Source organism: Aspergillus vadensis, assembly GCF_003184925.1.
Source record: "Aspergillus vadensis CBS 113365 unplaced genomic scaffold BO88scaffold_6, whole genome shotgun sequence".
Lineage (NCBI taxonomy): Eukaryota > Fungi > Ascomycota > Eurotiomycetes > Eurotiales > Aspergillaceae > Aspergillus > Aspergillus vadensis.
In genome coordinates, this window is record NW_020292044.1 from 1,052,264 (window position 1) to 1,079,488 (window position 27,225).

The window sequence follows — 27,225 nt, forward strand, 5'->3', positions numbered from 1 at the left end:
AAAAGCTTCTCAAAATTAAGGTTGGGTCAGTTCAACAATTTGTTTGATTGTTATATACACAAATGTCTTCCGTTGAGCGACAGCATCATCTACACGAAGATGTCCCAAGTGTCAGGGCCATTACAGCTCTCTGCACTCCCAATTTTCCGCAGCGTTAATATCTCCCGAGCCTCTGTATCGAGCCTCGGCAGGATACACACACAATGGGCGCTGACGATATACACCCTCTTCCGGAATCTTGTCATTCACAAACTTCGTCGCAATCAACTCATTTGGACTGGTTCCATTTTCCACCCAGTTCATCATGGCAAGGACTACATCATGTTTTGCATCCTCATACCCGGGTACACTGTGGACGTTCCCACCGCTCCCGAGGCTGGAAGACTGACCGTCTCCTGCAATGACCCAAGGGGCATTCATCAAGTCCGACGTGCCTCCGCAGTGACTGGGAATGTCAGTAACTGGCTATATGACTCGAAGTACGGGGTTAGACTTACCCCATTCCGGGAATTAGATAGAAGCGATAGAAATCATCCGGGTTTATTCCCTTCGGCCGTAAAGCATTGATAACCTGGTCATAGAAATATATGCTCGATCCCGCAGCGATAGACCAGTCTGACCAGCCGTGATAATGGAGAAGCTTGCCTCCCTTTTTATAGAAAGGGGAGAGGTCGTAGTCATCGGTTGTGGCATTTCCAGGGTTCAGCTCATCTGATAACTTGATCAGTTCGGGGTTCCAATCCTCCCATCTCCAGTCATCGCCCAGCTGGAGCATCCATTTGACGTAGTCAGTACCCAGTCTCGAGGGGGAAGAAACCAATCCGCTCCACTTCCACTCGCTGCTCAGAGTAAGATGTGGGAAAACGAATGTGTCATTTGTTTCCACCCAGTCGTTGTGAAGCTTGTAGACCGTTTCGATCTGCTCTTCGTTCAGGCACGTTAAAGGATCTGTAGAATTCTCCTCACACAGGAGGGCTTCTGGCCGGAAGATACACGCATCCGGATTCATGACGATATTGTCTTCCACCCCGTCTTGGGGATCACATTGGCGAATAACCTCGTTGGCCAAAAGATCAATATGTTCATTCGACAAATGATGAGAAGAGTCTGCCGGAGAGTTCCAAATACCGACAATCATGTTCCAAAGCTGCAGATGAGTCGTCCACCAGGCGGGAGCTCCAGCAATCACTCCGTCGAAATCATCAGGGAACATCTCCACTTCCTTGAGACCCTGCTTTCCACCCGCGGAGCAGCCGCGGTAGTAGCTGTAGGCAATCTTCTTTCCATAGTACTGCTCCGTCACAGACTTGCCATTGACAACTGCATCGTGCATGGCCCTGTAGCCCCAGTTGGCGAGAGCTTCTTGGTTATGGTAAGCCCATTCGGCGCCAGAGCTCTCGTGGCCTGTATTCGTCGATACAGCAGCGAATCCATACCAAGAGGCGTCAATCTATCCAAGTAATCAGAGTATAAGTGACTCTTCGTTGCCTCATGTGAAGGAAAAGAGTTGAACATACAATAGATCCCCAACTAACACTCCCCGAGAAACCGCCATTTCCCGCAGTCCTGTACATACCTTAGCACACAATGCACCTACCAAACGATCCAACAAATACATACAAGAACCTCCCATTCCAATCATCCGGCAATACCACCCCCACACTATGCTCCGTCTCCCCAGGCAAGGTCAAATTCGCCTGAAAGACACAAGCGCTTCTGGGCAGCACATACGACGAGATCCTAAAGGCGCCAGAATTGTGCTCAAGCGGAGGGGTGAAGCTATCATCAGCATCATAATGAGAAGCGTAGAGTACCTTCGACCCCTCTGGCAGCAACGACTTGATAGCGTCGGCCGAGCAATCGAATGCGCCGCCAGAGGTGGGGGCCCGACTGGGTGGCGCAAATTGGCTCAGCAATGGAACCTTGAAGAGGAGTATCGTCTGGAGAAGGTCAAGGAGAAACATCTTCCAGCTGTTCTATAAGCTTGAGCTCTGCTCTTCTGATACACCAAAATCGTCATAGCTCTGGCGTGGATTGCATCTCTGCTGCCTGCTGAGAGTAGCTTTTCGCGCTTTGCCGTTCTGGTCGGGTTCGTCCGCGTTATCCCCGACTCCACTCTCGGAGATAAGGACCATTACATATGCAGTATAGACATCATACTGACTTTCAACATGGTAGCTATGATGGACGAAAGTAAGTTTGGAATAATTTATCCCTGCTCGTATTATTTTAAGGAACAATGATGGGAACCCTGGGCCGGAGTAACGTTTAACAATAGGCTTTTGTGAACCGGAGGATCAACATGGGGAAGAATGCGGGGGAGTTTGTTTCAGGGACTTCCAACGGTCCCTGTGCGAGATGTGAGGTAATTCATTGAGTTTCACGGTTGCTTCTTGGCCTGATTTCAAATCTCACGGGGATTGAGAATATGACCTCGGTGACCCCTAGATACGAGTGTGTGGAGAGAATTCGTGGGGTGTGGAGAGTGCGGAGGATGATCATTGCTGATGTGGTCTGGGGATGATCCTCGGTTCTGTTACGCTGTTGGGGTTGGCAGATGCGTGGAATTGACGCAACTAATGCTGTTGTCATTCAGCCTTACAAATCGATGCATCGGGGTGTGCTTGGCCTCCTCTGGGTGTCCATGGGGTGTGGGATATGGGGTGTGGAATGGGATATCGTCAATGACATTCCCCATACTATTTATGGTAGATGGAATTGGGTGATATTGTGACAGATATACTATCATGTTGAGTACTGTAGCGGCCACATCATTTGATAATGTAGTTAGTAATTTATAGCGATAACATACCCTTCCTTCTACTCAGTAACCAACCCAGTGAACCCACACCTCATCCCCAGGCAAGTAGCTCACCCAAAGCATGATGTATAGTTCCACAGCACATCCACCCCAAATCCACCACAAACCCACTATCACCTCCACAAAACATCACTCCTACCTAACAAAACCCCAACAACCCACAGCAATCTCCAACCACCACCACACCGACACCCAGTGGAGACACGATCAAGACACACAATACACCACATACCCCCCGCTACCATCCCACCGCTCAACAAGCACAAAGACCCTCTATCCCTCATCCCCCACAAGTCTCCATCAGCAAGAATGAGATATTATCACGCCCCTCCTGTGGGAAACGAAAGAATCCACAACTGGCCTCCCCACAGTGCCACGTTTGCTGTCGTGGCGTCAACTATTGACTCTCTGGCGTGAGCTGTGAGGCCACGCCACGGTGGTGTGGGCTTTGTGGGTGGAGGGATGAGGGATGAGGGGAGTGTCTTGTTACCTACATAATAATATTTGAATGTGTGGAGATCTAGGCTCATTTGAGATGCTGTGTAGGTGCTTGATGTTAGTGATTGGTCAGTGGTGTTTACTGTTTTGGTTGTGGGGTAGGTTGGGCAGTGGTTATACTTAGGTTCTTGGTTTTAGTTCCTTGGCTTAATATATTGTAGGGGGTTATTGTGTATTTTGTGTATTTTGTGTATGCAGGGTGTAGTCTGGAAGGAGGGTGTATGAATGGTTTAGGGTGCGTGTTGGTTGTTCATGTTTGCCCTTGATAATGTCTGTTTCGACAATTGTGAGAAAGGCTAGGTGTGTGTATAAGATATGGATGAGGCTATCACATTTTGGGCTATTGGTTGAGTTTGAATAGATTTGACATCTGGGTAATATACAGTAGAGAGTGTGATTAAGATTAGACATGTAGTGATACATATCGGTCGACATGCTGCCGAATTCTTTGTATACTTCTAACATGTCGATGTGTATTCTATCTAACTCGAAGCATCACGGAACAACAGTCTACTACTAACGTACTTCTGAGTAATATGAATGGTAATAAAATAAATTCAGGTCAAGTCATAAGAAATACATCCGTCGTAAAATACATCTAGCTAATTATGTTTGTGCCACTTCCTTCCAAACATGTGGACGGCGATGACTGGCAAGAAGCTGACAGCAAACATCAACGCACTTGAAACACCCGAGCTGGCCGCAACACCGACGTTGTCGAACATGTCGGGGAACCTATATGCCATATTAGTCTATGCTCTCGCTTCTAGTTAAGACGATGGGTGACCTACCAGAACGGACCAATGAACCCCCAAACCTGGCGAACAAACGTGATGAAAACACCAACACTACCCGAATCTTCCGGGTAGCAGTCCACCGCATAAGTGACCAGAACGGTCGTCACAAGCTGGTTGCCAAAGGCAGCAATGGCTGTGCCGATGATTGGCGACACAACCCAGTGGTTTGGAGCAGCTTGTTGGGTGCAGACCAGGAATACAATGGCACCAACAATAGTCAGAATCACTCCAGGGTAGCTGAGCCAGAGACGGTACTCAGGATCCGGCTTGTGCTGTATCTTGCGTTCACGTCGGCGCATCCAAAAGTCGGACATGGTACCTCCAATCTGCTCGCCTAGGACCGTGCCGATAATAACTCCAATGAACTGAAGACCCAGCTGCTCCGCATTAAGGCCGAACTTGGTTTGTAAAAGTTGGGGCACCTCGACCGTGATCATGACACTGCCGAATAAGAATACCATGGCATAGGCACAGGCGGGAATCATGACGCTGGGACGTGCGGCCATCGTCAACGGGTGGAAGAATTCGCGTAGTGTGAGTGGTGTTGGGTCAATGCGGCGGAAGGATAGATATTGAGCCTTGAAGTCGGACATGCCTTCGGTACTACCGCCGATGTAGCGGGTCTCAGGACCAAAAAATATGTACAAGATAAACTGAACACCGTTGGTGATGGCCAGCACCCAGAAGATCCAACGGTATCCTACGCGGTATGTGATGAAACCGTAGATGAGGGGACCTAAAGATACAGTCAGTGGTGAAGCACGCTAATAATGTAGGGCAAACTAACCAACTGGAACACCCAAGGTGACCATCAATGTCCAGACACCCAAATAACGACCTCTGTCTTTCTTAAAGAAGGTTTCGGTAACAACAGCACTCCCAATAGCCGCTGCCGGGGAGATGAAGAAGGCCGTCAAGGCTCGACAGGCGGCCATAGAAGCGTAAGTTGGACTCTTTGCACAACCCACATTGCATACCAAGCTGCAGATGGTAGACAGAAGGAAGATGGGGCGGCGTCCGTAGCGGTTCGCCAAGGGTTTCCAGAACAGAGGTGCACCTCCTAGAATCGCAATCTGAAGCGAAGTAAGGTAACTGGCTCTTTGCATAGAAACCCCGAGATCCTCCGCGATACTTTCATAGGCAGGAATAATCGAGGCGGTGAATGTTCCCATGCAGGCGTGGAAGGCGACGAGGATGAGGTTGATCAATTTCTACAATTAAAGCAACCAGTTAGTGATTAAAAATGCAGTTGTAGAAACCGTGCTCATACCTTCCAGGTAGGCCAGTTGTACGGGTCTGCGCCCGACGGACTCGGGATAGGATCGAGGTCCAAGGTTCCATGACGCTGCAGGAGGTATTCTCGATGAGAGGGCGAAAGAGATGCCGCAGCAATCTCAGCATATGAAGTAGGTCCTTCTTCAATCTTTTCAAAGTATTCGCTGCTGTTCTTCTCGATGTGGGTCTCCTCATGGGTCTTGGGCGAGGGAGTAGACCGGACGTCCTCGGTCGTTTCGATATGAGACATGATGGCTGCCAGCAAGCCACACAACAGAATTAAGTCTGATAGGATGAGTTGGTGAAAGGAAGAGTGAGGCAAGACGGCCAGTCAAAGAGGTTGTTTTCTGGCGTCTGGGGGTCAAAAAGGGGTGAGGAGGAAGAAGTGATCTAGCGACCTGACAGAAAAAAAGAGAAGGAACCCAGGTATGAGAGGCAAAGGTTTATATGGGTCAGACATTGCTCGTCTAGCCTCCCTCGCAATTCCCAGAGCTAGGACCACATCGAAGCAGCGCTAATCAACTACCAAGGGTGATTCTAGGCTGATCCATGATGGAAGAGTGGAGGGATGTACGTATCATCTCTGGGGTAGACCTAGTCACGATTGGGGGAAGATAGGAGGAGGCTGCTGTGGAGAGAAACGTGGGGATCTTATGCTCCCCACAAACAGAAAACGCCACGCGCAGAAATAAGAGCATAATCAGCAGCAAATAATAATGAGTTGCCTCCTGTGCTCCTGTCAGAACCGTTGGGTGGCAAAGAAAGGCTACGGGGTCTCGCTTAAGTCATGGACGGGGGGGGGGGAGACTTATCAGCTCGGATGTAATTGGGGGTGGGGATGGGGCTTGAATGCATGGGGTTAGCTTCCCCCGGACATTCGGCTTTTACGATCGACTAGGATTAGTTTTTAATTAAGCGGAGGTGTTCCGGGGTAATCCAGGGTCAGCTCGCCCGCATCCGTGGAGAATGGCGTCAACCCCAGTCTTTTCCCTGTCGGTCCATGGGTTACTCCGGGGGGTAGACCTAGATTCCATCACAGCAGGAGAGATTAGGTACATCGATGTTGGTGGGAAATGGAAATAGGGACATTGTTACTATGCGTCTTTCATGGTTACGAATACAGTAGCAACTCTCGTATCTCCGATCCCCACAAAGCTTGTTGTCGGAATGACTCAGATAAAGAATGCGGAAATTCGCCGTCTGGTGAGAAAATTTCCCAGTGGGAAACGTGGAAGGCCGCGGATACCTGAACACCAACTGGCTTTCCCTCTTCGAGCCGTCCGGTCAGCCAGGTGACCTCAAAACACAGCGGAGACACAACCCCCGTGGCGGCGATTAGACCGCCTTTTGATTAGTGCTTCCCATGATGGATGTTGATGAACAGCTCCAACTGGTGTGTCTGAGGAGTGCGGAGCCTGACATCGCACCTTGCTTACGCACTGCTGAGGGATCCTTCCTCTCTGCCGCCCCTTGCGGTTGGGTGGAACATGTGGGTTATACGCCACATTCTTGAGCTATCTGAATCCGCGTCGAATAAGATTCGATGCACATATTCTTCTCGTTTTCATAGATGATACGGATGGAGATGAAAATAGTACTCTTGTTACGGACTGAAGCAATTGTTATGTTATAATAATCCGACTAATCCACACGAAGACGTGGATGCACAGGCAGGAAACTTCCAGAAAAGCAAGAAGCGAAGGAGTAAGCAGCAACCACGCCGCTGAACAAGCGGGCAAATTCCAAACTGAATCAAGGACCCATTGCCCCCTACATTGCTACAGACCAATCGGAGGGTGAGTCCATATCATGCCGACCGCAGCCACAGTTGCTCAGTCAAGCCGATTCACGATGTCGCGGATGCAGCGGTCCCAGTCACGGGTGTTCCGGATGCTGTGATGGTCGAGCTCGATTGCACAACTGACACTGCCTCCGGAATCAATGTCGGTCCAGGCACCTCGTAAGTGGACAGCGACTGGTAGATATCGATCAGGATTCCGGGGTCTGTCGGGCTATACAACTCCGTACCGAGTACGCCGGAAGGCTCGGCAGTTCCTGACCCGGTGACCTGAAGGTTGAAACACTGAGGATAGTTTTGTGCTCCATTCTCACTGCTGGCCCCGTGCAAGGCAATCAGTTCGTGGCGAAGTACATAGTATCCGGGTGCAATGTCCGGAGGGATCTCAACCAGCCAGGTATTGTTGTCTGCGATCAACTGATCATCTCCCCAAGTGCCAGGTACACTCGAGTCATCAACAAGGCCAACACCGTCAATCTTGAAGAACTCGAGCGTTGTCTTGTCTACCGTCTCGCAGCTCGAACCACAGTTTGCAAGATAGCTAATCACTGGTCCGTGGTGGCTGTCAGGCCAGGTGGTCCATTGAAGACTGATCTTGTCCCCTGCAGCAATAACTGCATGCCCCTCGGCATTAGTGGCATCCAGATGGCAGATGATATCATCCGAGCCATATTCGTCCGGCGTAATGAATCCGTTCGCAGTGTTAGGTGTCTGCCAGGCGACTACCACCGGAGGATCTGAATTGTAGGGGTCCGAGTTGATGTCCCAGCCACGGTAGGAGACACCATTGATGACAACATTGCTCACATGGCCGTGAGCAGCTATTCTAGCAGTAAGGGAGAGGAGGGTTGCCAGATGAGTGACGGAATTGATTTCCTTCATTATGATGCATCCAAAAGATAATGAGAAATTGCCAGTTCTGGTGTTTGAGGCGCTGCTCTGGTTTGAACTGTTTTTTTCGTCGACAGGATCAAGGCTGACTTTATACATTTCTTCAACTCTAGGGATCGAGAATAGCCATCCCTACACTAATCATCAAATTGCCTACTTTCATTCATCTTCATTGCGACTGATTCGAGGCCACAATGAGATTTACCCGTGAAGAAGGCATGACATCTATTCCTCCTAGCACCATTCCCACATTCTCCGGCTCAATTGCCGTTCCCAAGAAAGCACTCAACAAATCAGATACATAATCTGATGCGCACAATGAAGGCCAAGACAAGGGCATATAACTTCCGGTCATGCTGGATATGTCATGGTGGGATGCCGACCACAAATTGACCAAAATCGGAACATGAAGTACTCACGCCAGCAGCCGTTCAGTTGCCTGAAGACAAAGCGCTGTTCAATGGTATCGCAGATTTCACATCATGCCCAGAAACCTGTAACTTAAAGCAGCCCTCTCCTGCAGATCTATTCCGATTTTTCCACGGAATTCTCTGCCAAGATGCATTGGCGGAGGGTGAAGGGCTACCGTGTCCGCTTCCAGATAGGAAAGTACCTATATTCAGAGATTTTGTTCGTATAGTCAGAATTCGATGGCCCCGACACGGAGTAAGTAAATACCCAAGATTGTCATGTTGTCTGCCAGCATATCATACACAAGACTAGTAGCAATCATCAAGACGCAACGAGCCTGCCAAATCTTCAGACTAATGCTACTAGTCTTACTGAGGTAGAGAAAGTATTGAAGCAGGGTAATGCATGACCTTTAATGCCACTTCATAGTGCAGATACATGTCTGCTGCAGGGGTCAGGGAAAAACGGATATGCGGGGACGTCTTCCGAGAGTCCATTGCAGGCTCGGTTTCTTGGCCTTGATCATCTGATGCACGAAAAGAGCCTATAATGCAATATCGGCATAAGCCCTCAACAGCAGCTGCAGATCAGAAGAAGCCGGTGGGTAATAGAGCGAAGTTCCATGAAGACAATAATCGCAGGAGCGGAGCAGTACAACTCGAACCTTCCAAATCCTTCAAACCCCAAAATTATGGGCTCGCCTGGCATGCTAATCATCCCCCTCCCACCTAGTTACTTAGCACTTGATAGCAATGACTAGTGACAAGTGGCACTATGAAGAAAACCACATCAACTTTCCCAAAGAGAATTCGACGAGTTTCCCTTAATGCCCGAACATAGAGAGTATCAGCTCTCATAAGCAGCTATTGTGTCGTCAAACATGGGCGCAAGAATATCATCTCTGTGTTGCTCATAAAGGTGTTTAAGAGGAGTTTATGCATCGTCAACAAGGACATTCGCATATGCCTGCAACAATTCACCTATCTTAGTACGCGCATGTAATGTCAAAAGAAGTTCACATAGCGGAGCTCACGACGAATGATTGATTCATTTTCTGCAGGTCGGATAGCACCAATGATCCTTTCCCACTTGTCTTGACAAAACTCTCCTCTCCGGTAACCCTGGACAGATATTTTGCGAGCTCAGCCAAGGCCTCCTAATTGTCAGCACAATATCAATTACGTCAAGAAGGGGCATTCTTACACGACCCCAATTTGGTAGAATTGGCCATGCATCATCTAAATCAGAACTTCCAACATTCTTCGCCTTCTCCGCGGGTTTATCCACGGTGGCCATAATCCTTTTCGAACAGCCATCGATCAACTAAGTAGGCTGTTAAGAGTCAATGGACCGCCCAATGGAACCTACCCGCACTGTTTCACTCTGGGGAATCCTGAAAAAGCGATTAGCACACCTTTCCAACTGCGGATAAATTTTTCCGTTGAGGTAAAGTGCGATGGACGATTGAGCTATCGCACCAACGAACAGAGTGAACAACAGCAGACGGAGCTTCATAATTAGCAGCGAGGAGTATATAAGCAGATGATAACTGCTAGAAGATTTCTGATATATCTTCCGCAAAGGCAGGCACCTTGTGGTTCTTTAATAGTCAAAATCACAACAATCATGTATGGCCAGACGCTGTGTACAGAGTATTTATTCGCGGCTCGATCATTTACAGAAACCCGCGATTCGACGTGCCGGTGAACAGCCATTCCTAATGCTTTCTCGTGACCCACTCCCCTATTATCTACTGTATGGGTTTTTCCTTTGGGGCAGGCTGAAATCAGCCTGACATGCATTTCAAAAGAACAAGCCACTAAGCCTAAGTATTGACACACAGCTCAAGCGAGACAGGACTGGTCGAGGATAACCCTGTCGTGGCTATCATCGTTACGATGTCGACCACGTAGAGAGTTCCCGTATAGAGCTGAGGGCTCACGTTAGTGACTCGCTCGGTAGTTGTACTTATTATTATGTATGCTATCAAGTGATTTCTAGATAATAATAGTGGGTACTGTCACGGGCCGCATATCATCAGAGCTGAGAATGAAGGCTGAGGTCACCTGAATACACTATGGTCTACCCTATGTTGCCAACATCCCTCAATATGTCTCATCGTGTAACAGCGTAGGAAAATCCAGTACCATAGTAGATGCATCTTATGCAGTTAGTAGTGTCAACTTTCATGCACTGCGCCGAAATAGAACTCCCCGAATCATCATCCAACGAAGGATATTCATTGGTGAAAGAAGAGCTATCTATGCGTATAGAAGATTTGGGTGCCCCTGTGCATGAATTCTGAACTTGAAGTTTACATACAATCAAGTAGTATGTCCAAATACCATTGTTCCTCTACTTAATCTCACCTCAATCTGACCACCCTGGCATACCGTGTGAGATGCGCCACATAAGTCGCCCCCGGAAGGATTTCGAATGTTGCATGATTCCAGATTTGAGTGTGTTGTCTTTAGACTAGCGTCTTACTCTTATGGAATACAGGTCACCTATGGCCTTACTCTGTGGATGTCTTATGATATTGACTGGTCATAGTATGGTTTCAGGATGTCTCTTCAACAACTATCATTTCTCTATCTCAATTCAGAGCGGAGAGATCTGTAACTTCATACATATATATAAGTATCTTGTACTCCCTTCACCTGGATCCCTAATTTACTCCCATCGCAGTTCTTCATTGCTTGAGAAACCTGAAGACACTACTTCAGATATGATCATAATTAACATTTGTATCTCATACTTGTCTTAGTATATCGAAGGTTGCACTGCTACAAGACCAGCCCATTTCAAAGTCCATGCCACTACCACTGCCATTTTTAGCTCGGGTCCAGACCCCAACATCGACGCTATCCACCATGCAAAATACCAGATACACTCTACATCTCAGAAATGAAAGTTCAAGATGATACTTCATTATTTATCTATTACAATAGACATTAGTCTTCTCTAACATCCATTGTATGAGTCCGGTGTATTGCTCCTGAGATATCTAGGCTTTTCTGCTTGAGCTTTTTCATACTCTATGGGCAGCTCGCCCTCGTCCATGACCAGACTTCTCATCCTATTAATTTTATTACTAGATTCCTTGCTGTCTTCCGGCTGGTTGATCAAGTCATTATAATAACTCACTGACAGCGCAGCTGGAATTGCTCTCAACCTAATCTTTACTCTTATTGTATCCAGTTGATTGGGTACGAGATGTCATTATCATGACGCATGATCAGAAAGGAAAGGTTGTACAAATAGATAAAATAAGGGATAGCGATATATAGCAACGAGGAGAGTGGGAAAATAGATGGGAAACAATGATTAAAAATCTCAGAGGGTGGATCAAGGTAGAAATGGAAGATAACGCATACCGATCTATAACCCAGAAAACAAGCAAGATCAGTGGAATAAGAATAAACTGACTTAATCAAGACGGGATAGTCAAGAATACTTTTCCATCCCGAACGCACCTTCTACACCCACCATGCAACCGCATCACAGAATCTGACCTGTAACAACAGGCTGTTCGAAAAACTCATACCCCTCGATTATACATCTCTTGATAGTGGTCATATTTCTCCCATACGAAACACATTATATTAGAATGCCACTGAGTACTTACTCACGAATGCAAGGTTCTGATACTCTATTAGTAAAGCGTGTTTTTTTCCTACGTAGTTCCTAGGTGAGGCGGATTACAAAAACGGGGTTGCTGAAAGGGAGGGCAGTTGATGAGAATTGGGAGCGGGCCTTGTCTGTGTGCGGGGTGTTTCATGGCAGTTTCATGGGTTCCGTGGGTGGTGTATATACGGATGGGCTCTTTATCTTAGTTTCAGAACAAGAGCCCTTGTTTCAGGATATTTGCTTTGAGGAGAATAGAGTTTATATGGTAATGGAATGTCGGTTAGGGCCATGGCTTTATGATGGTCTTGTCATCCGTAGAAATGATTGCAGAGTAGTTGTTGCAACAGTAACCTTGCCATGCGATCGGGATTTGGTTATCGGAATTCCACGTACGCTGTATATGTAGATCCGAAAAGGTCTATGGTGGCGGATACGTCATACGCGTTAGGTATTGAACTGTATTTGGGGTTGGAGTAGGCTTTCATTGGTGGTTTTGATGAAAGTCTCCGCAGATGATTGAATATCGCTGTCCAACCGGAGACTGAAGCTATCTTTGTCTTGGAGATGGTGGGTTGAAGATGAGTGGCACTTGAGGTATGGCACGATGTGTGGGACAAGCTGAAGACTTGATACATTATGTGTACAGTTGAACCAGGCAACTTCCCAATATGATTGATAAAGTATGGTCAGTGAAGCTCCTCACCTCCCATCTGCTCGTAACAAAAGCCTAAAGTACGGCATCAGATCTTGGTAGCTGTGCAGAGTGGCAAAGTATACATTGCCATGCATGCACGGGAGTGGAGCCATGGTAGCCTGCATCGACCGAGTAGAGAGGTATAATGTAACTGGTAGAGTTCAATATTGCTTTATCATGCGGGGAAGCGGCAAAACAACTGATCTGTTCGGACTAAGAAGACCCTTTGAGCGGGTGCTGTCATGGATAAAATTGTTATTCCTTTTGTGAGTGACAGTGGTGAATATGACGCTGTGACACCATCGTGGAGGTGGACTGTAGTATATATCCACCCTCTGAAGAGTCAAGTCTGCTGCACCATTACTACAGTATAATGCGGCCATGATAAGAACATCGTTTATGGCTCCATCTTCGGACACAGACATCGTCAATGTCGCCTCAACTATCATGCTGATCTTTTGACACGGAGATCATCTAACCAATTGCAGTAATCAGGCGCCCGTAGAAATAAAGTAGTGCAGTCAAGGCCAGCTCACGCCTCATTTCTAAACCGGGTTCAGCCGTGGGAAAGGATGCCTCATGGAGGGGTCATGCCTCACATCCCAGGGGTATAATGGACAGGCAGTTAAGCCGTTAAGAGCGGCGGACATCCGGGGTGCAGCAGCAGCAGCAGCAGCTACTAAGCTTGGAGATAATAATTAGGCGAGAGTGGGGAATGAATGGCATCATTGGCATGTTACACGGCCGCCATTATCGTGACAATGCACGTGCCATGGATCGGGTCCCCCAGGATTCTTTATTTATCTGACCGTTTGTCATGCTGTCTTTTTTCCCCCTCCACTCCCTTCATCATCTGCTATGATATGGCAGGGAAGTTCACGAAAGGAGGGGGGGTGGTGGAAGGTGGAAAGAGTTAAAGCAACAAGGTTTCAAAGGAGAGACATGAAAACCCTCCTCTCTTGGGAAGCGGATGGGGAATGATTAGGGCGCGGTGACCAACCAAGTCAAGAAGTCAAGGGACCACCCGGACTCCGATCGTCAGATGATGCGCCTTTAGCCCCGTTTATCTGCTTTGGTGGCCATGACCTCCTCGGATGTCGTGCCCATCGCTGCCTCCTGCATTTATTTTTCCTCTCCTTTTTGAGGCGGTATTATTATTCTTCCTATTATTATTAACAACTATTATTGCCCCTCTTAATTGTGTCATCTCTTTCACTTCTCGCTAAGCTCTTTCTTTCCTTCATTGTGTGCTTCCTCTACAGCCTCACTCACCCCCCTAACTACTAACCTTGCGACTGCCGTGTTTATTTGTCTCTCCCGTCTCTCTTAGTCTCTTTCTTCACTTCGGCAACTTCACCGCCATCTACCGCGCGCGCGCTGGAGAACCACCGAACTAGTCGGAGTCCCCACTGTTCGTTTTCTCGGCCTCTTCTCGGGCTTAAATGTTGTTGGATATGTCCGCTGCTGAGGGTTGTTCTTATCTCTCCGTCCCTGCTGCTGCTGGTTTGCATTTGGCAGACCCCGGACTGCCTGGGCTGACTTGACTATCTCCAGGCCGCATATATTAAGTCCGAAGCAGCTCTTGCTTCCCTAGTTTTCCAAAAATGCCTCGTTCAGTCCCTCCCAATCTGCAAGGCGCTCTCCCGGAAGCCGAGCTTCCCTCCGGCGGATCGGACGCCCGCAGGACTGCCTCGCGAACAGCTCCCCCCTCGCCATCTGCCGTTCGACGAACCCATAGCCTTCTCTCTGAAGTCCAAACTCCTCATGAACCTTCGGATCCGAGTATGGAAGTAGGCGAAACCACAAGTCTTCTACCGAAGGGCAATGAAACCCGGCGGGGTATGCCACGACGTTCATATACCAATCTTTCTGGAAATACGGGGCCCGATTTCAACTTTAGACACACCCTAATGACGGGAAGCATTCGCCGGTCGCGACACCATAGCCGCGCCAACTCTCAGGCGATCCGTTTTAGTCGACGCGGCAGTATCGATGCGGAGCAGGCAGAAAGCTTGGCTGCTTCCGTCAAAGATGGCCTGACGGCTTCCTTCATGGATGAGCGGAGCTGGTATGACCAGTTCACCTCCACTGACTGGGTTCATGACAGTATCATAGACGGGGCTCGTCTTCGGGAGCTGCGCAAGCGCAAGGATATCCGCGGTCGTCTGCTGGCATGGCTCGATGGCTCCCAGGGCTGGGTCCTGGTCGCATTGATCGGCTGTATCACCGCCGCGATAGCTTATTCGGTAGACGTGACGGAGGAATTCATCTTTGACGTGAAGGAAGGTTTTTGTACTACACACTGGTTCCACAGCCGTCAGAGCTGCTGTACAGGAGGCTCGAATTGCCCGGCGTGGCGGTCCTGGTCCCAGATCTACAGTCCCTCAGGACCGGATAACTACTGGGTCAATTACGGCATGTTCATCTTCTGGGTGGTGCTGCTTTCTGTCATCTCGTGCGTCTTAACGCTGTTTACAAAGACCGTGGTTCCATCCTCGGTGTCGCTTACAACTCTGGATGAAAACCTTGGGGCTGCGTCGTCACGGAGTACAAAAGGAAACAATGCAAATAGTAATTCACCCGGATCTGCTTCCAGCCAGCAAGCGCTTAGTTCCGCCATCCCTACGCGTCCTGCCATGGTTTACTATCCTGCGGCAGGTAGTGGCGTGGCTGAGGTCAAGGTCATTAACAGCGGCTTCGTTCTGCATGGATACCTTGGCTTCAAGACTCTCTTGATCAAAACCTTTGCGCTGGTTTTCAGCGTTTCGTCAGGCCTCAGCTTGGGCAAAGAGGGACCTTATGTGCACATCGCGACATGTGTGGGCAATATTTGCTGTCGCATTTTTGCCAAGTATAACCACAACGATGGCAAGAGACGTGAGGTTTTGAGCGCAAGTGCTGCAGGTGGTGTGGCGGTAGCATTCGGTGCCCCGATCGGTGGTGTCCTTTTCAGTTTAGAGGAAGTTAGCTACTATTTCCCTCCGAAGACTTTGTTCAGAACATTCTTCTGCTGCATCGCAGCAGCTCTCTCCTTGAAGTTCCTCAATCCCTACGGCACGGGCAAGATTGTCTTGTTCCAGGTCCGCTATCTGGGCGACTGGGAGATGTTTGAAATGGCAATCTTTATCCTCCTAGGTGTCCTCGGTGGAGCACTAGGTGCTCTGTTCATCAAGGCCTCGAACCTCTGGGCGCGGTCTTTCCGGAGAATTTGGTTTATCAAACGTTGGCCAATGATCGAGGTCGTGCTTGTGGCTGTTTTGACCGGATTGGTTAGCTTTTGGAATCGTTACACCAAGCTGCCCGTCTCCGAGCTTATGTTCGAGTTGGCTAGCCCTTGTGATCACGAGTCCTCCTCGCCGACTGGTCTGTGTCCCCCGGAGGAGGGGATCGGAGAAATTATTCGATATTTGCTTGTTGCCTTTGTCATCAAGAGTCTTCTAACGGTGGTGACGTTCGGAATCAAGGTGCCGTGTGGTATCTACGTCCCTTCCATGGTTGTTGGTGGTCTCCTGGGTCGCATCGTTGGACATGCCGCACAGTACTTGGTACTGAAATATCCCACCTCCTTTCTTTTTGGATCGTCTTGTCCCGCCACCGCCGGCATGGAATCCTGCGTGACGCCAGGAGTGTACGCCATGGTCGCAGCAGGTGCAACCATGTGTGGAGTGACACGTTTGTCTGTTACACTGGCTGTCATTCTCTTTGAGCTCACGGGAAGTCTGGACCATGTGCTGCCGTTTTCCGTAGCTGTGTTGTGTGCCAAGTGGACTGCTGATGCTATTGAACCTCGCAGCATTTACGTAAGTACTGCGAATGCTTCATGTGAAGATGTGGGCTAATTTGAACAGGATATGTTAACCGATATGAATTCTTACCCGTTCCTGGACAGTAAGCATCAACCGACGTCGGATGCACAGCTAGGAGATCTCGTTCGGCCGGTTCGCTCCAGTCGTATCATTGACATTTCGGGGTCGTCCTTTGTGCCGGCACGCGAGCTACGTTCGAAGCTTCAGAACCTGTTGATGGCGGGCGAACTCGATGGTGGTCTTCCGATCTTGCGCCATGGTGTCCTTACCGGTTTAATCCCGGCACCTGAGCTGGAGTACGCACTGGACAACCTCGCAGACGAGGAGAACACCCTCTGCCTGATGAGTCTGGACGGCTCTTCGGCTGTTTCTGACAGCGAGGATGAAGCCGAAACCGGCCGCGTCGACTTTGGTCAATACATTGATCCGGTATGTAGCTCGATCCTTTCACGTTTACAAAACTGACGTCTGCAGTCCCCTCTTGCCCTCGACATCCATTCGCCTATTGACCTCGTGTATCAATGCTTTGCCAAGCTTGGTCTGCGCTATCTGTGCGTGTCGCATGATGGCCAGTATGCCGGCTTAGTACATAAGAAAGCCTTTGTGAAGTATATGAAAGAGAATGAGTGATGTGATTGTTAGCGTTCAGCGTTGCAGTGTTTCATTACAACATGGTTCAGCGATTATTGACAAGTATTTGACAGCTGCATCCAGCAATGTGCATACTCCATGTGCTTGTATATTAGCAAGGAGTTGGTTTGTTTGTCTCTGATTTTGGTTTTTGACTTGTTATTTCAGCGAGAGCATGTGATTTGTACCAGCATTATTAGGGCGGCTAGTTGTTATCTAGACTGTACATATCTGCCGTATACATAGACTCTGCCAGAACTATATCAACTTCACCATGATAGACACCCATGTACGCCCGCGCACATAGCCTCTACCTCTACCCTCCCTCAACTCTACCATTTACACCCGTTCATACCCCACCATCTGCACCCTAACGTCCCCCTCCTCAATCCACCTCCCGGTAACCTCCTCCCCAACCCACTCGGTAACCTCCTCCGGCGAAACCCTCCTCCACCCCTCCTTCTCGCCAAACAACTCCTCATCCACCGGAAAAAACGTATCACACTCAAACACCTCCCCCAGATCCCCCTCCGCATAGCCCTTCTTCTCCACATTCGTCATCACAATCCTCACCGGCCCTCCTTTCGCAGCCAAAACAGCCCCATATATCTCCGCCCCACCAATCACAAACACCTTGCCAAGTTTCCCTTCTCCATACCTCGTCTCCAGCTCCTGCAGCGCCTCATCCAATCCCCCACACACGATTGCGTCCGTAGCGGGCTGCTGCTGCTGCTGCTGCTGCGCAGCATTACCATTACCCCCAGCAGCTGCTGCCGCAGACGCAGCCATCTTGGCCTTCCGTTCCTCAACCTCCCTCGCCACCCTCGGTTTCAACCCCTCCACATCGCGGGTAATGATGGTGCTAATGCGCTTCGCCAGCGGACGCAGATGCGCCGGCACGGAATCGTACGTCTTCCGACCCATTATTATCGCGTTGGTGGTTCCTGGGCTTGGGGGCCGGGAGGTCACCCGTGCGAAGAATGACATGTCGGTTTTGATTCGGGGCCAGGGGAGCGTGCCGGAGTGGCCGATGCCGAGGCGGATTGGGGTGCTGCTGCTGCTCTCGGTGGTGGGGTTGGGGGTTGGGATGGGGGTGGTTGCGACGATGAGGGTTAGGGGGCGGGGTGTAGGAGGCATTTTGGTAGTTATTCTTTTGAGAAGAATTGTGGTGGTGATGGTGGTAGGTATGTGTTGTATGAGGCTGGTTGGTGGTAGTGAGAGAGGGAGGGAGGGACGCGGTGGGGGGAAATTTGATAGGAAGGGAAGGGAAGCTTTTATCAGAACGGTTCGCGATCAACGATATTCCCCGCTGGGTTGCAACCACGTGCTTTTAGTTCGTTTCTTCGATCAGACTACCCCAGATTATTATGTATGGTTTAGTAGTAGGAAAGGGTATATTTACAGCTTGATGACGATAATCATAATATATACAAACTACCTAATTCACAATTCTATTAACAAAAAACATAACACCATTTATCCACCAACTCCATGCAATAACCAACCCAGTATACGCCATGCACACACACAACACAACACAATACAATACCCCCAAATCAAAGCTGCAGCTACTCACTTAGCAGCCTTTAGAAACCCCCCATCTTCAATAGCCTTTTGAATGGCCTCCGCATTCATCTCTAATTCCTCGCGCCGCTTCACGTCCGCTTCGTCTTCGCCTAGTGTGTCGAGTTTCCCGAATAGCCACGTTTCTTTCATCGTGCGGGTCAGGGCGAGGATGTCTTCTGCGGCGCGAACCTATCCCAGATTTATTTCGTAAGCATTGTACATGGTTTGTGTAAGATTGGTTGGACGTACTAATGCTGTGGATTCCACGTCGAGCTGGTATGTCTCGACGGCGGTGGAGGTGTGGCTGGTGCTTTCGGTCTGAAGATTTGGATTTAGTGTTATTGAATTGTGTAAGTTGGAGGAAGACAGGTGAGCTAACAGTTGCTGTGGCCATGATGTTCTCGAATCGTTGGAGTAATTGCGAGATGTTGGTGTTGATGCGATCTGCGACGGATGATGGTTGTTAGCTGTGCGACGGAGGGGTGGAAAATATAGGATTTGGCGTACAGTGAAGCGCTTTCGATGACGGTTGCGAATCCATTTCTAGGTTTAAGCTGGTACAGCGATTGGTTTCTGTTTGTGTGAAAAGATGGGATAGGATAACTGTGATGAATGCTGCGGTGCAAGTAGATTGGGAGCGGTGTGGGTACTGCCGGCAGTACGGTGTCTATCAGGTTGATATGATAGGAGACTACTTGGGTACTAAACTGAATTGGGCTATATGGATAATTGGTTTGATGGAGATGTGGGTATACACTATGAGAAGAAATAACTATAATAGCGCCATGTGTTAGAGTACCCATTCACTCTTTCGCCTGTCGTCGCGCTTTCTTCCTGTGCTGTATTAGGAAGCATGTGTTTGTGCTGCTTCTCTATTCGCATGTTAACATGGGAGTTGTTTCCACCACGATGTTGCATCTGGTATGAGTGGGACCCATTGACGACTCTAGGATAGACAATAGTCGTCGGATTGACTGCTGTAAGGAGTGTGTGTTTCTCGGACACGAGCTTAGCGGACGTATTTCGACTACACGAGTTAGTAGATTCATCGCTATTCCAGGCGTACAACTCACCATGAATCTCTTGTGGAAGTCCGATCGCAACAGATCCTGCATGCCAATTAGCATCATAACATCATACACAAACATACAAGGGAAGACTTACGTTAACAAACTCCTTGCCCCTTCTATCTTCTGTACCACGGGCCTGGTTCTTGAACACCACATCGTCGTCCCACCTACGCTTCACATTGAAGTCTTGAGGGTTAAGCAGCGGGTTGCCTCGAGCGATATCGACTTCGCGTTGCTCCTCTTCTTGTGCAGCACGCTCACGTTCCTGACAGCTATCAGTAACTCATCTCGTGTCCAAATCTGCCGCACAAACCTCTTTCTCTTTCTGCTCAAGCCTCTCTTTCTTGATCTTCTCCAGCTCGCGCATCAGTTCAGCAGCCTCGTCCTCTTCATCGTCACTGCATCCTGTCAGCACTATCGCGCAAGTCTAAAACATTCGCAAGTCTGACCTTTCGTCCTCGCTGCTATCCTCTTCCGACTCATCAGAATCTGCATCTATATCTCGAGTCTCCTCTAGTATTCGTCGTCGTTTGGCTTCTGGATCTTCTTCCTCTGTCTTTGCATCATCACCGGGTGAACCACCTTCCAACTGGCGCTTAGGCGTGGCGGTCTCGACTTTAGGCTCGTCCACGGGAACTCCGTTCTTCTTGGCGAAATGAGCAGCCTCCGCCTGGAGCAGCTCGGCGCGCAAATCGCGTTGCTGAGTTTCGACTTCACTACCCTGACCGAATTGACTTTGACACGTCAGTGATGGTCGCACACGATTTTCAAACCACTTACCGTGTCTTAAGGTGTGTGTAAGCCGGGAGAAGACGTTGATGGTACGCAGGGCCGCGGAGGGCCTCCTTTCCTTGTGCCTGTTTCGATGAGCTTCATGCGCTGAGCAGATGATCGGGGTACATACGGGATCGAACGTGGGCCTGTGAGCTATAAAGTAGTCAGTACAGAGTTTCTCAAATCCAATGAGTATAGATACATACCCGTAGTCATGGTGGCGGCTGTTAAACGGTGTGTTGGTGGTAGTTGGCACTCCGACGAGGATGAGATCTGATAATGATCGCCGATGAGCAACCTCAGGCCACAAGATGAGTCAGCCACTTCACCGCCCGCAAACTGTGGCTTTCATTGGCTCCACGAGGAACAACATTGGCCCGCCGCCTCGATGACGATGCGGCATGCAGGAAATTTCCCAGAAAGTCCGCCGTGACCCCCGCCGGGGCCAAATCCGCCTCCGCAATCATGAATAAAGAAGCATTGCTCTCCGTCACTGAGCGCGACTTCATCCTCAATGCGCTGCGCGAGGATGTGCGACTGGACGGTCGCGGTTTCGACCAGCTGCGTCCGCTGAACGTGTCGTTCGGGGAGGAGTATGGACATGTGAAGGTGCAGCTCGGCAAAACCAGGTGAGTAGACTCATTGCAGCTTGCTTTAACAACGCTGATTGATTTTTTTGTTGAATGCAGTCTCATTGTCCGTATCTCTGCTGAAGTCACAAAACCTCACGATGATCGTCCGTTTGACGGTCTTTTCACAATCGCCATGGAGCTAACTGCCATGGGCTCGCCCGCTTGGGATAATGGCCGGTATGTATTCATCGGCCGCAAACAAGCGAGTTTCCAGCTAACCGTTTATTATTCAGACAAGGAGACTTTGAAACATATGTCACCAACGTCCTCGACCGTGTCGTTCGCCATTCCAACGCCCTGGACACCGAGTCCCTCTGTATCCTCAAGGGTGTCAGCTGCTGGAGCATCCGCGCCGACGTCCACGTTACCGACTACGATGGCAACCTGATTGATGCGGCTTGCATTGGTATCATGGCTGGTTTGCAGCATTTCCGCCGCCAAGACGCTGTAGTCAAGGATGGCCAGGTGATCGTCTACGGGCTCGATGAGCGTGTTCCTGTCGCATTGAATATCACGCATAAGCCGCTGTCTGTTACTTTCCACACATTTGATGAAGGAAAACGGGTCATTATTGATGCAACTCGGAAGGAGGAGCAAGCAGCGGAAGCCGACGTCGTAATTGGCATCAACAATGCGGGCGATGTGTGCTTCGTCTCCAAGTTCTCTGGGTCGCCGGTAGATGCGATGGTCTTTGTGGATAAGACTTCTGTTGCCCTGGAGAAGGTCAAGGAGATCAATGCAACCATTGATAAGGCGTTACAAGCTGATCTCTCGAAACGAGCGAAGATCGGTATGGCCGAGGAGTCGCGAGCGGAAAACGACCGGTAATTAGGCTTGAGCTTCAGAGAAGCGAATACCATTAATGAGTTAAGACACTGCATTAGAAATTAAATATGCCATAAAATTTGGCAAACGTCTGACAAAATTACGCCGCTAAATGAGCACGAGTCTCCCCATAGTGTTGTTCCACTGCGGAATTCTGTACTTCTCACCTGATAGATCCTATACTAAATCATCCCACTGTTTACATTAATTATCTGATCAAATCATAAACTTACATCCGAGGGACTCATACACAAATTTGATAAGCTACTCGCTGACATCTCCAGGCTATGCAAGGGGTCATACTGTTGCCTAATGTCCGTGATATATTCGACCCTTCAGCCTCCCCGTATATATTTCTTACCAATTCTTCCGTGCGAAGCAAGTATGCTCCAGTTCCTCATGCGACTTCTTTGTTCCTTGCAAGAATCGGAAGAGGAATCCGGTTGCTTTTGCAGCGCCTGAAGCATGGCTTCACATGTTGAAACATATGTCGCTCCGTCTGCTCCAAGTAGCCAGCGATATATCGTTTTGCCTACTTGGCAGAACTGCTATACCAACCTCATATCTCTCCTTCACCTCCACACCATCTTCTTTACTGACTGAATGCGCCTTGATCTTCTCCCATTCCACCCCCTTCGTGCTCGAGCAATTGCTCTTTGCAATGATACTGAGGACGATGTCCTTTGCAGCTGTAACCTGAGGCAGCTTGCCTCATATGTAGATGGCATTGTCCACATGGAAGGGAACTTCCACCCTGTCAATATTGCCTTGAAAGAAGGACAGTACGTCGACTAATCTCTTCATAGGGGCCTTGCAACACTGAAGGCCCTGGAGGCTCTCTGATTGAGCCCGTCAATCTTGCCCGTATAGAAGTGTGGCATGAATAGGTTTTGCCAGACTACCACTCACTTTTCGACTTTTTTGAGACTTTTGTCCTTTGTCTTCCTTATTTCCCTTCATGGTCCTGCAAGATTGACGGGTACAATCAGAGAGCCCCAGTGTCGCATGGCCCCTATGAGCTCTTTGAAGAGATTGGCCAACGTACTAGAGCTTTCTAGGCCCCAGTCCACCTCTTCACTTCAACACGGCGGAAGTGTTTGGAGAGGTTTGGCTAGTTTGACAAAGACTGTAGGATCCAGTCCACCCGAGGTCGCGGTCAGGATCAACCAGAGAAAGAGAGAAGATTTCCTCGATTCTCCAATGACAGTACTCAGACTGTATGATTCTTGAGACACCCGAAGCTGCTTCCAGCTCGAAGGCCCTTCATTCTTTTTCGTAAAAGACAATCGAATCCCGGAAACTTCATTCCGGCCTGCTTCTCTCATCAGACGGGATAGAAGAGAGACTATAGTATCTCGAGGCGCTTTTACTTCCTCCAGTGATATGAGTGTGTCAAGTGCTGGAAGTATCATCAGTAATATCGCTTGGGTATACTTTCAAGCGGTCGTTGTTTCTCATATAAACACAATCCAAACGGTGGATGTCGTCGTTGCCTTCTTCCTTTTTTGTATTATCCCGGCGTACAATCCATAGATCGGTTTAGAAACCGCCATTGTACCGTGGAAACAGCATTCGGTGTTTGGAGTTTGAGGTTTGGCTTGGGAGAAACAATGTTTGAGTGTTCTTCCGCGATAACCTCCACGTTCTCTTGCCAGTTGTGGTATATTTGGGAGCCGAGCCAGTGTGCTGGGAGTGCCTCTATTGTATGAAGCAATGAGAAGATGCTCGAGGTTTATCCAGTATATTATTATCTTTGGAAGGTTCTTACTTTCCCCCAGAAGCGATTTTCTGTACTTGGCTTTTCCATATCAATACCACCACGCCATAACGATCCTACAGTGATGTAGGCAGGGACCATATTCAACGCAGTGGTTGATATATGCTTTGTGGATTCAATGTATGCTAGCATTCGTTCGGGTCGAGGCCTATCCTGGGCTCCAGATGACTCGAAGTCGATGCCTGTAGGAAGTTTGTGAGGAGCAGTTAGACATTGTTTCAGGACTTATCGTGTAGAGTGCTTTTGGAAGCTTCTTACTATTTGTATCCCGGTAGCGTCCATTCCTGGGCTCCAGACGACTCGAAGTCGATGCGTGTTGGAAGCCGTTGAGAATGACGGGAAGATGTTGGTCAACATGCCGGTAGGAAGTTGATGGGTTTGGTGGAAGGAAAGAGCAAACGTCGACGCGCTGACCGCTAGACAAAATCGATATACCGCATCTATCTGATCAGCCGATGGAGAGATATGTCCCAACAGAAATTTTAAGTAGATAAGAATGGCAATAGTGTTTCGACTGAGCACTAACGGAGCTTTTGTGAACTGCCCTTGGGTTGTCTGTGTATAGCAGAACAAGATAGTTGCATACATTAGTGTAAATACTGGCGGATGGGAAAACGCCTTGCCTTTTCGTATTCACTTGTTAAATTGCCATTGCATTGTTTGCTGCAATCATCCTTGAGGTCTTTTGTCATACTGGGGCTAGTAAACGACTAGCAATGAGGAATCTTCTGTAGTGGCCTCTGCAACAACTGAACGACAAATAGTATACCATTATAGGAGGATCCTGGGGCATTCACATTAACAGGCTAGTACATCTACCGCAATTGTAGAAATTACCACTACACAAATGGCCATATGGGGCAGGTGGAGCCAGTGAATGGCCATTTTCTCCTTCTACTTCTTTTGCAATTCTGCGGGTTCTTTGGCTCCTCATAGAATGGGAGAATTATCCTATCGTATAAATGTTCTTCTTATTTAGCCAAATGCATCTTTGATAAGCTATGCAAGGGGTCAAGCTGTTGCCTAATGATATAGGCAGCTGCAGGCACCCTTCTCCTAAATGAAATCACAATCTTGGCAGTAACATGCTTATATCTACAATATAAGAAATTAATTCGCACCCCATCTCACATTCCTGAGTCTCGTTCTTCAGTGTATCATCGTTTTAATCCTACTTTAGGTGTTTGAAAATTTACAAAGGAATCTTCACGGGACCCTCGTTGAAGTGGATATACACAATCTAAAAATTTGGCTGATTGCAATTTTCAGGTGATCATAAAGCTAGCTAACCAGTTTCTTTATTGAGGATGAGCAATACGCAAGGTCAGTCGTGGACAGAGACATTCTTCACTGACTGGCATCTACCAGATTGGATCAATGCAGGCCATGAAGATAAGCAAGATGTCAGACTTTTCAATCCGCAGAAGAAATGGATACTGGGAAGATCCGCAGATACCGGACGATACTCTGAGTTTGGCAGAATACAAGTTCTGTGGCTATATGTCCGACGTGGAGGGATATTCTACCGCCAGCATGTGGCTAAGATTGTGAGTACATCAAGGAGTGGGAAAATTTGACAGAAGGTCTAATGTTAAACAAACTGAAGTTCCCAGAGTACACTGAACATGATGCAGAAATGCAGCTTAGACGCCGGCCCCCGCGTTTCCCCAAGACGGCCAAGGAGCTTAAGGATGAGCTTGATTGGTTTACCAATGAACTTAAAGTGTTCAATCGCATTGACGCGTCATGTACAAGCTCTCAAAGGATATACTTTCCTGGGTTTCATGGTGTCATTACCGATCTCGAGAAGTGTCTTAGCAGTCCCTACGCTAAACATCGAGCCATTGCCCTAGAATGCATCAGGCCAAAGCTTTCATCACGACGGATCCTAGCAGCATGCAACGAACATAGTCCTGGTAGTGAGTTCAAGGGAAAGCTGAGAGGTCTAGGTTCCCTGAGTGATTTCGAAGTGGATTACTATGACTCCCTCTTCACTGACCGTGTTCGCCGACTTCTGACGTTGCACCGCCTTGGAATCACTCATGGGGATATTAAAGATGAGCACTTCAGACTTCCGATGGATTTCTTTGACACAGTTCTATATGACTTTTCCCACTCATACACCTTTTCACCGGTCAAGCCCTACTCAATTAATCGTGGTCAGCCGCGTCCATTGAAGAATATATCAAGGGGCGAACAGACCGAGGTCGAATCGCTGGTATTTGAACGGTAGGTTGTCAGGGCGACTCATTGACAGGATGCTGAGCTAAGTTTTGGTCAGAGCAGAAAAGCTAGACCTTCGTGAATATCTTGTCAAAACCACCGGGGCCACTCAGTCAGTGATCATGGATGCTCTGTTTCAACCTCTCCAAGAGGAATTGTTGGAACTAATAATCTTGAGGGTGAGGTTCCGGCCTGATGGTTAGTTCAACCGCTACCCTTTCCTGAAAGTGTGCAAGTCATTGAAGATGAACTTAATGGTCTCCACAGCCTTCTCCATGCCGTCAGTGAATTCGGTCTTTCCTTTTCTAGAGGGTATTCGTCCGCTTGGTGACATCACCTGGCATATACGTCGAGCTCGAATGCTAGAAGCATATACATCGATTTGGTTAATCTCCAGAAAAGACAGATCAGGGAAAACCGCAATAGAGTCCCTTACCGAGCAAAGTCACTCGAAAAATAGTGAAGAGGAAAGAATAAAGTACTTGCTTTGTCTGATACCTAAAACATGGGAGGCGGAGCATATCCACAGCAAAATTCCCAATGTCTGCTTGCCTTTGTCATCTGCTGATAATGGCTGCATCAAGTCATGGGATGATTTCATGCAACATGCGTGATCATCAACATCCTTTTATACTCCAGTTTATGAGGCGCATTCTACTCAGCGTACTTCCAAGAAGTACTGAATACACTGATAATACTTATGTCAAATAGCACCCACTCGGCTGTCACCATCAAAGACCATCATATCTAATTCATAAACCGTCTTCCAGGGGCTGGGCGCTCCGTGTGAGGCCTATTATTGCTGTATTTTGTTCTCTGTACCCTCTACTTGCTTGGATGTGCCACAGCCTATTCAAAATCACGCCTTAAAGTGTCTTGCCTGGACTGGGCAACGTATGGGAATCGGATAATGCACACTTATGTAGATAATATTATATCTATCTTTATGCTTGTACAGGTCTGAAGTGTCTTTCTAGGAAACGGCGGAAGGACATGTTCTGATATGAGCGGGCATGCTAGTACATCCCGTCCAAAAGCAGGCATAGATACAACAAGACTTATTTCCGTAGATAGGTACGAATGGCAAAATCTAGAAAACTTGCGCAT

General features: G+C 48.5%; 9 protein-coding genes across 9 annotated transcripts; 3 read left to right on the forward strand and 6 right to left on the reverse strand.

Moving 5' to 3' along the window:
- Positions 1–24: 24 nt before the first annotated feature.
- On the reverse strand, positions 25–2,154 carry BO88DRAFT_403418 (feruloyl esterase B precursor). The gene is made up of 4 exons (XM_025706356.1): positions 1,621–2,154; positions 1,518–1,566; positions 498–1,450; positions 25–445 (listed from the first exon to the last, which is right to left on the reverse strand). The coding sequence occupies exons 1-4, from the start codon at positions 1,962–1,964 to the stop codon at positions 121–123; spliced, it is 1,671 nt and encodes a 556-aa protein (XP_025565056.1). The 5' UTR covers positions 1,965–2,154; the 3' UTR covers positions 25–120.
- Positions 2,155–3,857: 1,703 nt separating this feature from the next.
- Positions 3,858–6,139, reverse strand: BO88DRAFT_362034 (putative MFS transporter). Its single transcript, XM_025703900.1, has 4 exons — positions 5,387–6,139; positions 4,904–5,327; positions 4,111–4,852; positions 3,858–4,054 (listed from the first exon to the last, which is right to left on the reverse strand). The coding sequence occupies exons 1-4, from the start codon at positions 5,639–5,641 to the stop codon at positions 3,922–3,924; spliced, it is 1,554 nt and encodes a 517-aa protein (XP_025565057.1). The 5' UTR covers positions 5,642–6,139; the 3' UTR covers positions 3,858–3,921.
- Positions 6,140–7,237: 1,098 nt separating this feature from the next.
- BO88DRAFT_336241 (putative endo-1,4-beta-glucanase) lies at positions 7,238–8,071 on the reverse strand (the record flags this gene model as incomplete). Its single annotated transcript, XM_025702893.1, has 1 exon — positions 7,238–8,071. One exon carries the CDS (start codon positions 8,069–8,071, stop codon positions 7,238–7,240), a length of 834 nt encoding a protein of 277 aa, XP_025565058.1.
- Positions 8,072–14,076: 6,005 nt separating this feature from the next.
- On the forward strand, positions 14,077–17,421 carry BO88DRAFT_248302 (chloride channel protein). The gene is made up of 3 exons (XM_025702192.1): positions 14,077–16,615; positions 16,664–17,050; positions 17,096–17,421. The coding sequence occupies exons 1-3, from the start codon at positions 14,420–14,422 to the stop codon at positions 17,249–17,251; spliced, it is 2,739 nt and encodes a 912-aa protein (XP_025565059.1). The 5' UTR covers positions 14,077–14,419; the 3' UTR covers positions 17,252–17,421.
- Positions 17,388–18,487, reverse strand: BO88DRAFT_403423 (dihydrofolate reductase). Its single transcript, XM_025706357.1, has one exon. The coding sequence runs from the start codon at positions 18,386–18,388 to the stop codon at positions 17,591–17,593; it is 798 nt and encodes a 265-aa protein (XP_025565060.1). The 5' UTR covers positions 18,389–18,487; the 3' UTR covers positions 17,388–17,590.
- Positions 18,488–18,823: 336 nt separating this feature from the next.
- BO88DRAFT_451942 (RNA polymerase II mediator complex head subunit MED22) lies at positions 18,824–19,358 on the reverse strand (the record flags this gene model as incomplete). Its single annotated transcript, XM_025710665.1, has 4 exons — positions 18,824–19,006; positions 19,067–19,135; positions 19,197–19,261; positions 19,325–19,358. The coding sequence occupies 4 exons, from the start codon at positions 19,356–19,358 to the stop codon at positions 18,824–18,826; spliced, it is 351 nt and encodes a 116-aa protein (XP_025565061.1).
- A 178-nt stretch (positions 19,359–19,536) lies between these two features.
- Positions 19,537–20,915, reverse strand: BO88DRAFT_403425 (spliceosome-associated CWC15 family protein). The gene is made up of 8 exons (XM_025706358.1): positions 20,868–20,915; positions 20,792–20,814; positions 20,668–20,744; positions 20,337–20,621; positions 20,201–20,285; positions 19,982–20,152; positions 19,891–19,926; positions 19,537–19,844 (listed from the first exon to the last, which is right to left on the reverse strand). Exons 1-8 carry the CDS (start codon positions 20,875–20,877, stop codon positions 19,827–19,829), a joined length of 705 nt encoding a protein of 234 aa, XP_025565062.1. The 5' UTR covers positions 20,878–20,915; the 3' UTR covers positions 19,537–19,826.
- Positions 20,916–21,076: 161 nt separating this feature from the next.
- On the forward strand, positions 21,077–22,275 carry BO88DRAFT_384963 (exosome non-catalytic core subunit RRP45). The gene is made up of 3 exons (XM_025704723.1): positions 21,077–21,290; positions 21,351–21,470; positions 21,527–22,275. The coding sequence occupies exons 1-3, from the start codon at positions 21,127–21,129 to the stop codon at positions 22,119–22,121; spliced, it is 879 nt and encodes a 292-aa protein (XP_025565063.1). The 5' UTR covers positions 21,077–21,126; the 3' UTR covers positions 22,122–22,275.
- Positions 22,276–25,202: 2,927 nt separating this feature from the next.
- Positions 25,203–26,321, forward strand: BO88DRAFT_451945 (uncharacterized protein; the record flags this gene model as incomplete). The annotated part of the gene is made up of 3 exons (XM_025710666.1): positions 25,203–25,442; positions 25,502–26,124; positions 26,177–26,321. The coding sequence occupies 3 exons, from the start codon at positions 25,203–25,205 to the stop codon at positions 26,319–26,321; spliced, it is 1,008 nt and encodes a 335-aa protein (XP_025565064.1).
- Between the last annotated feature and the right edge of the window lie 904 nt (positions 26,322–27,225).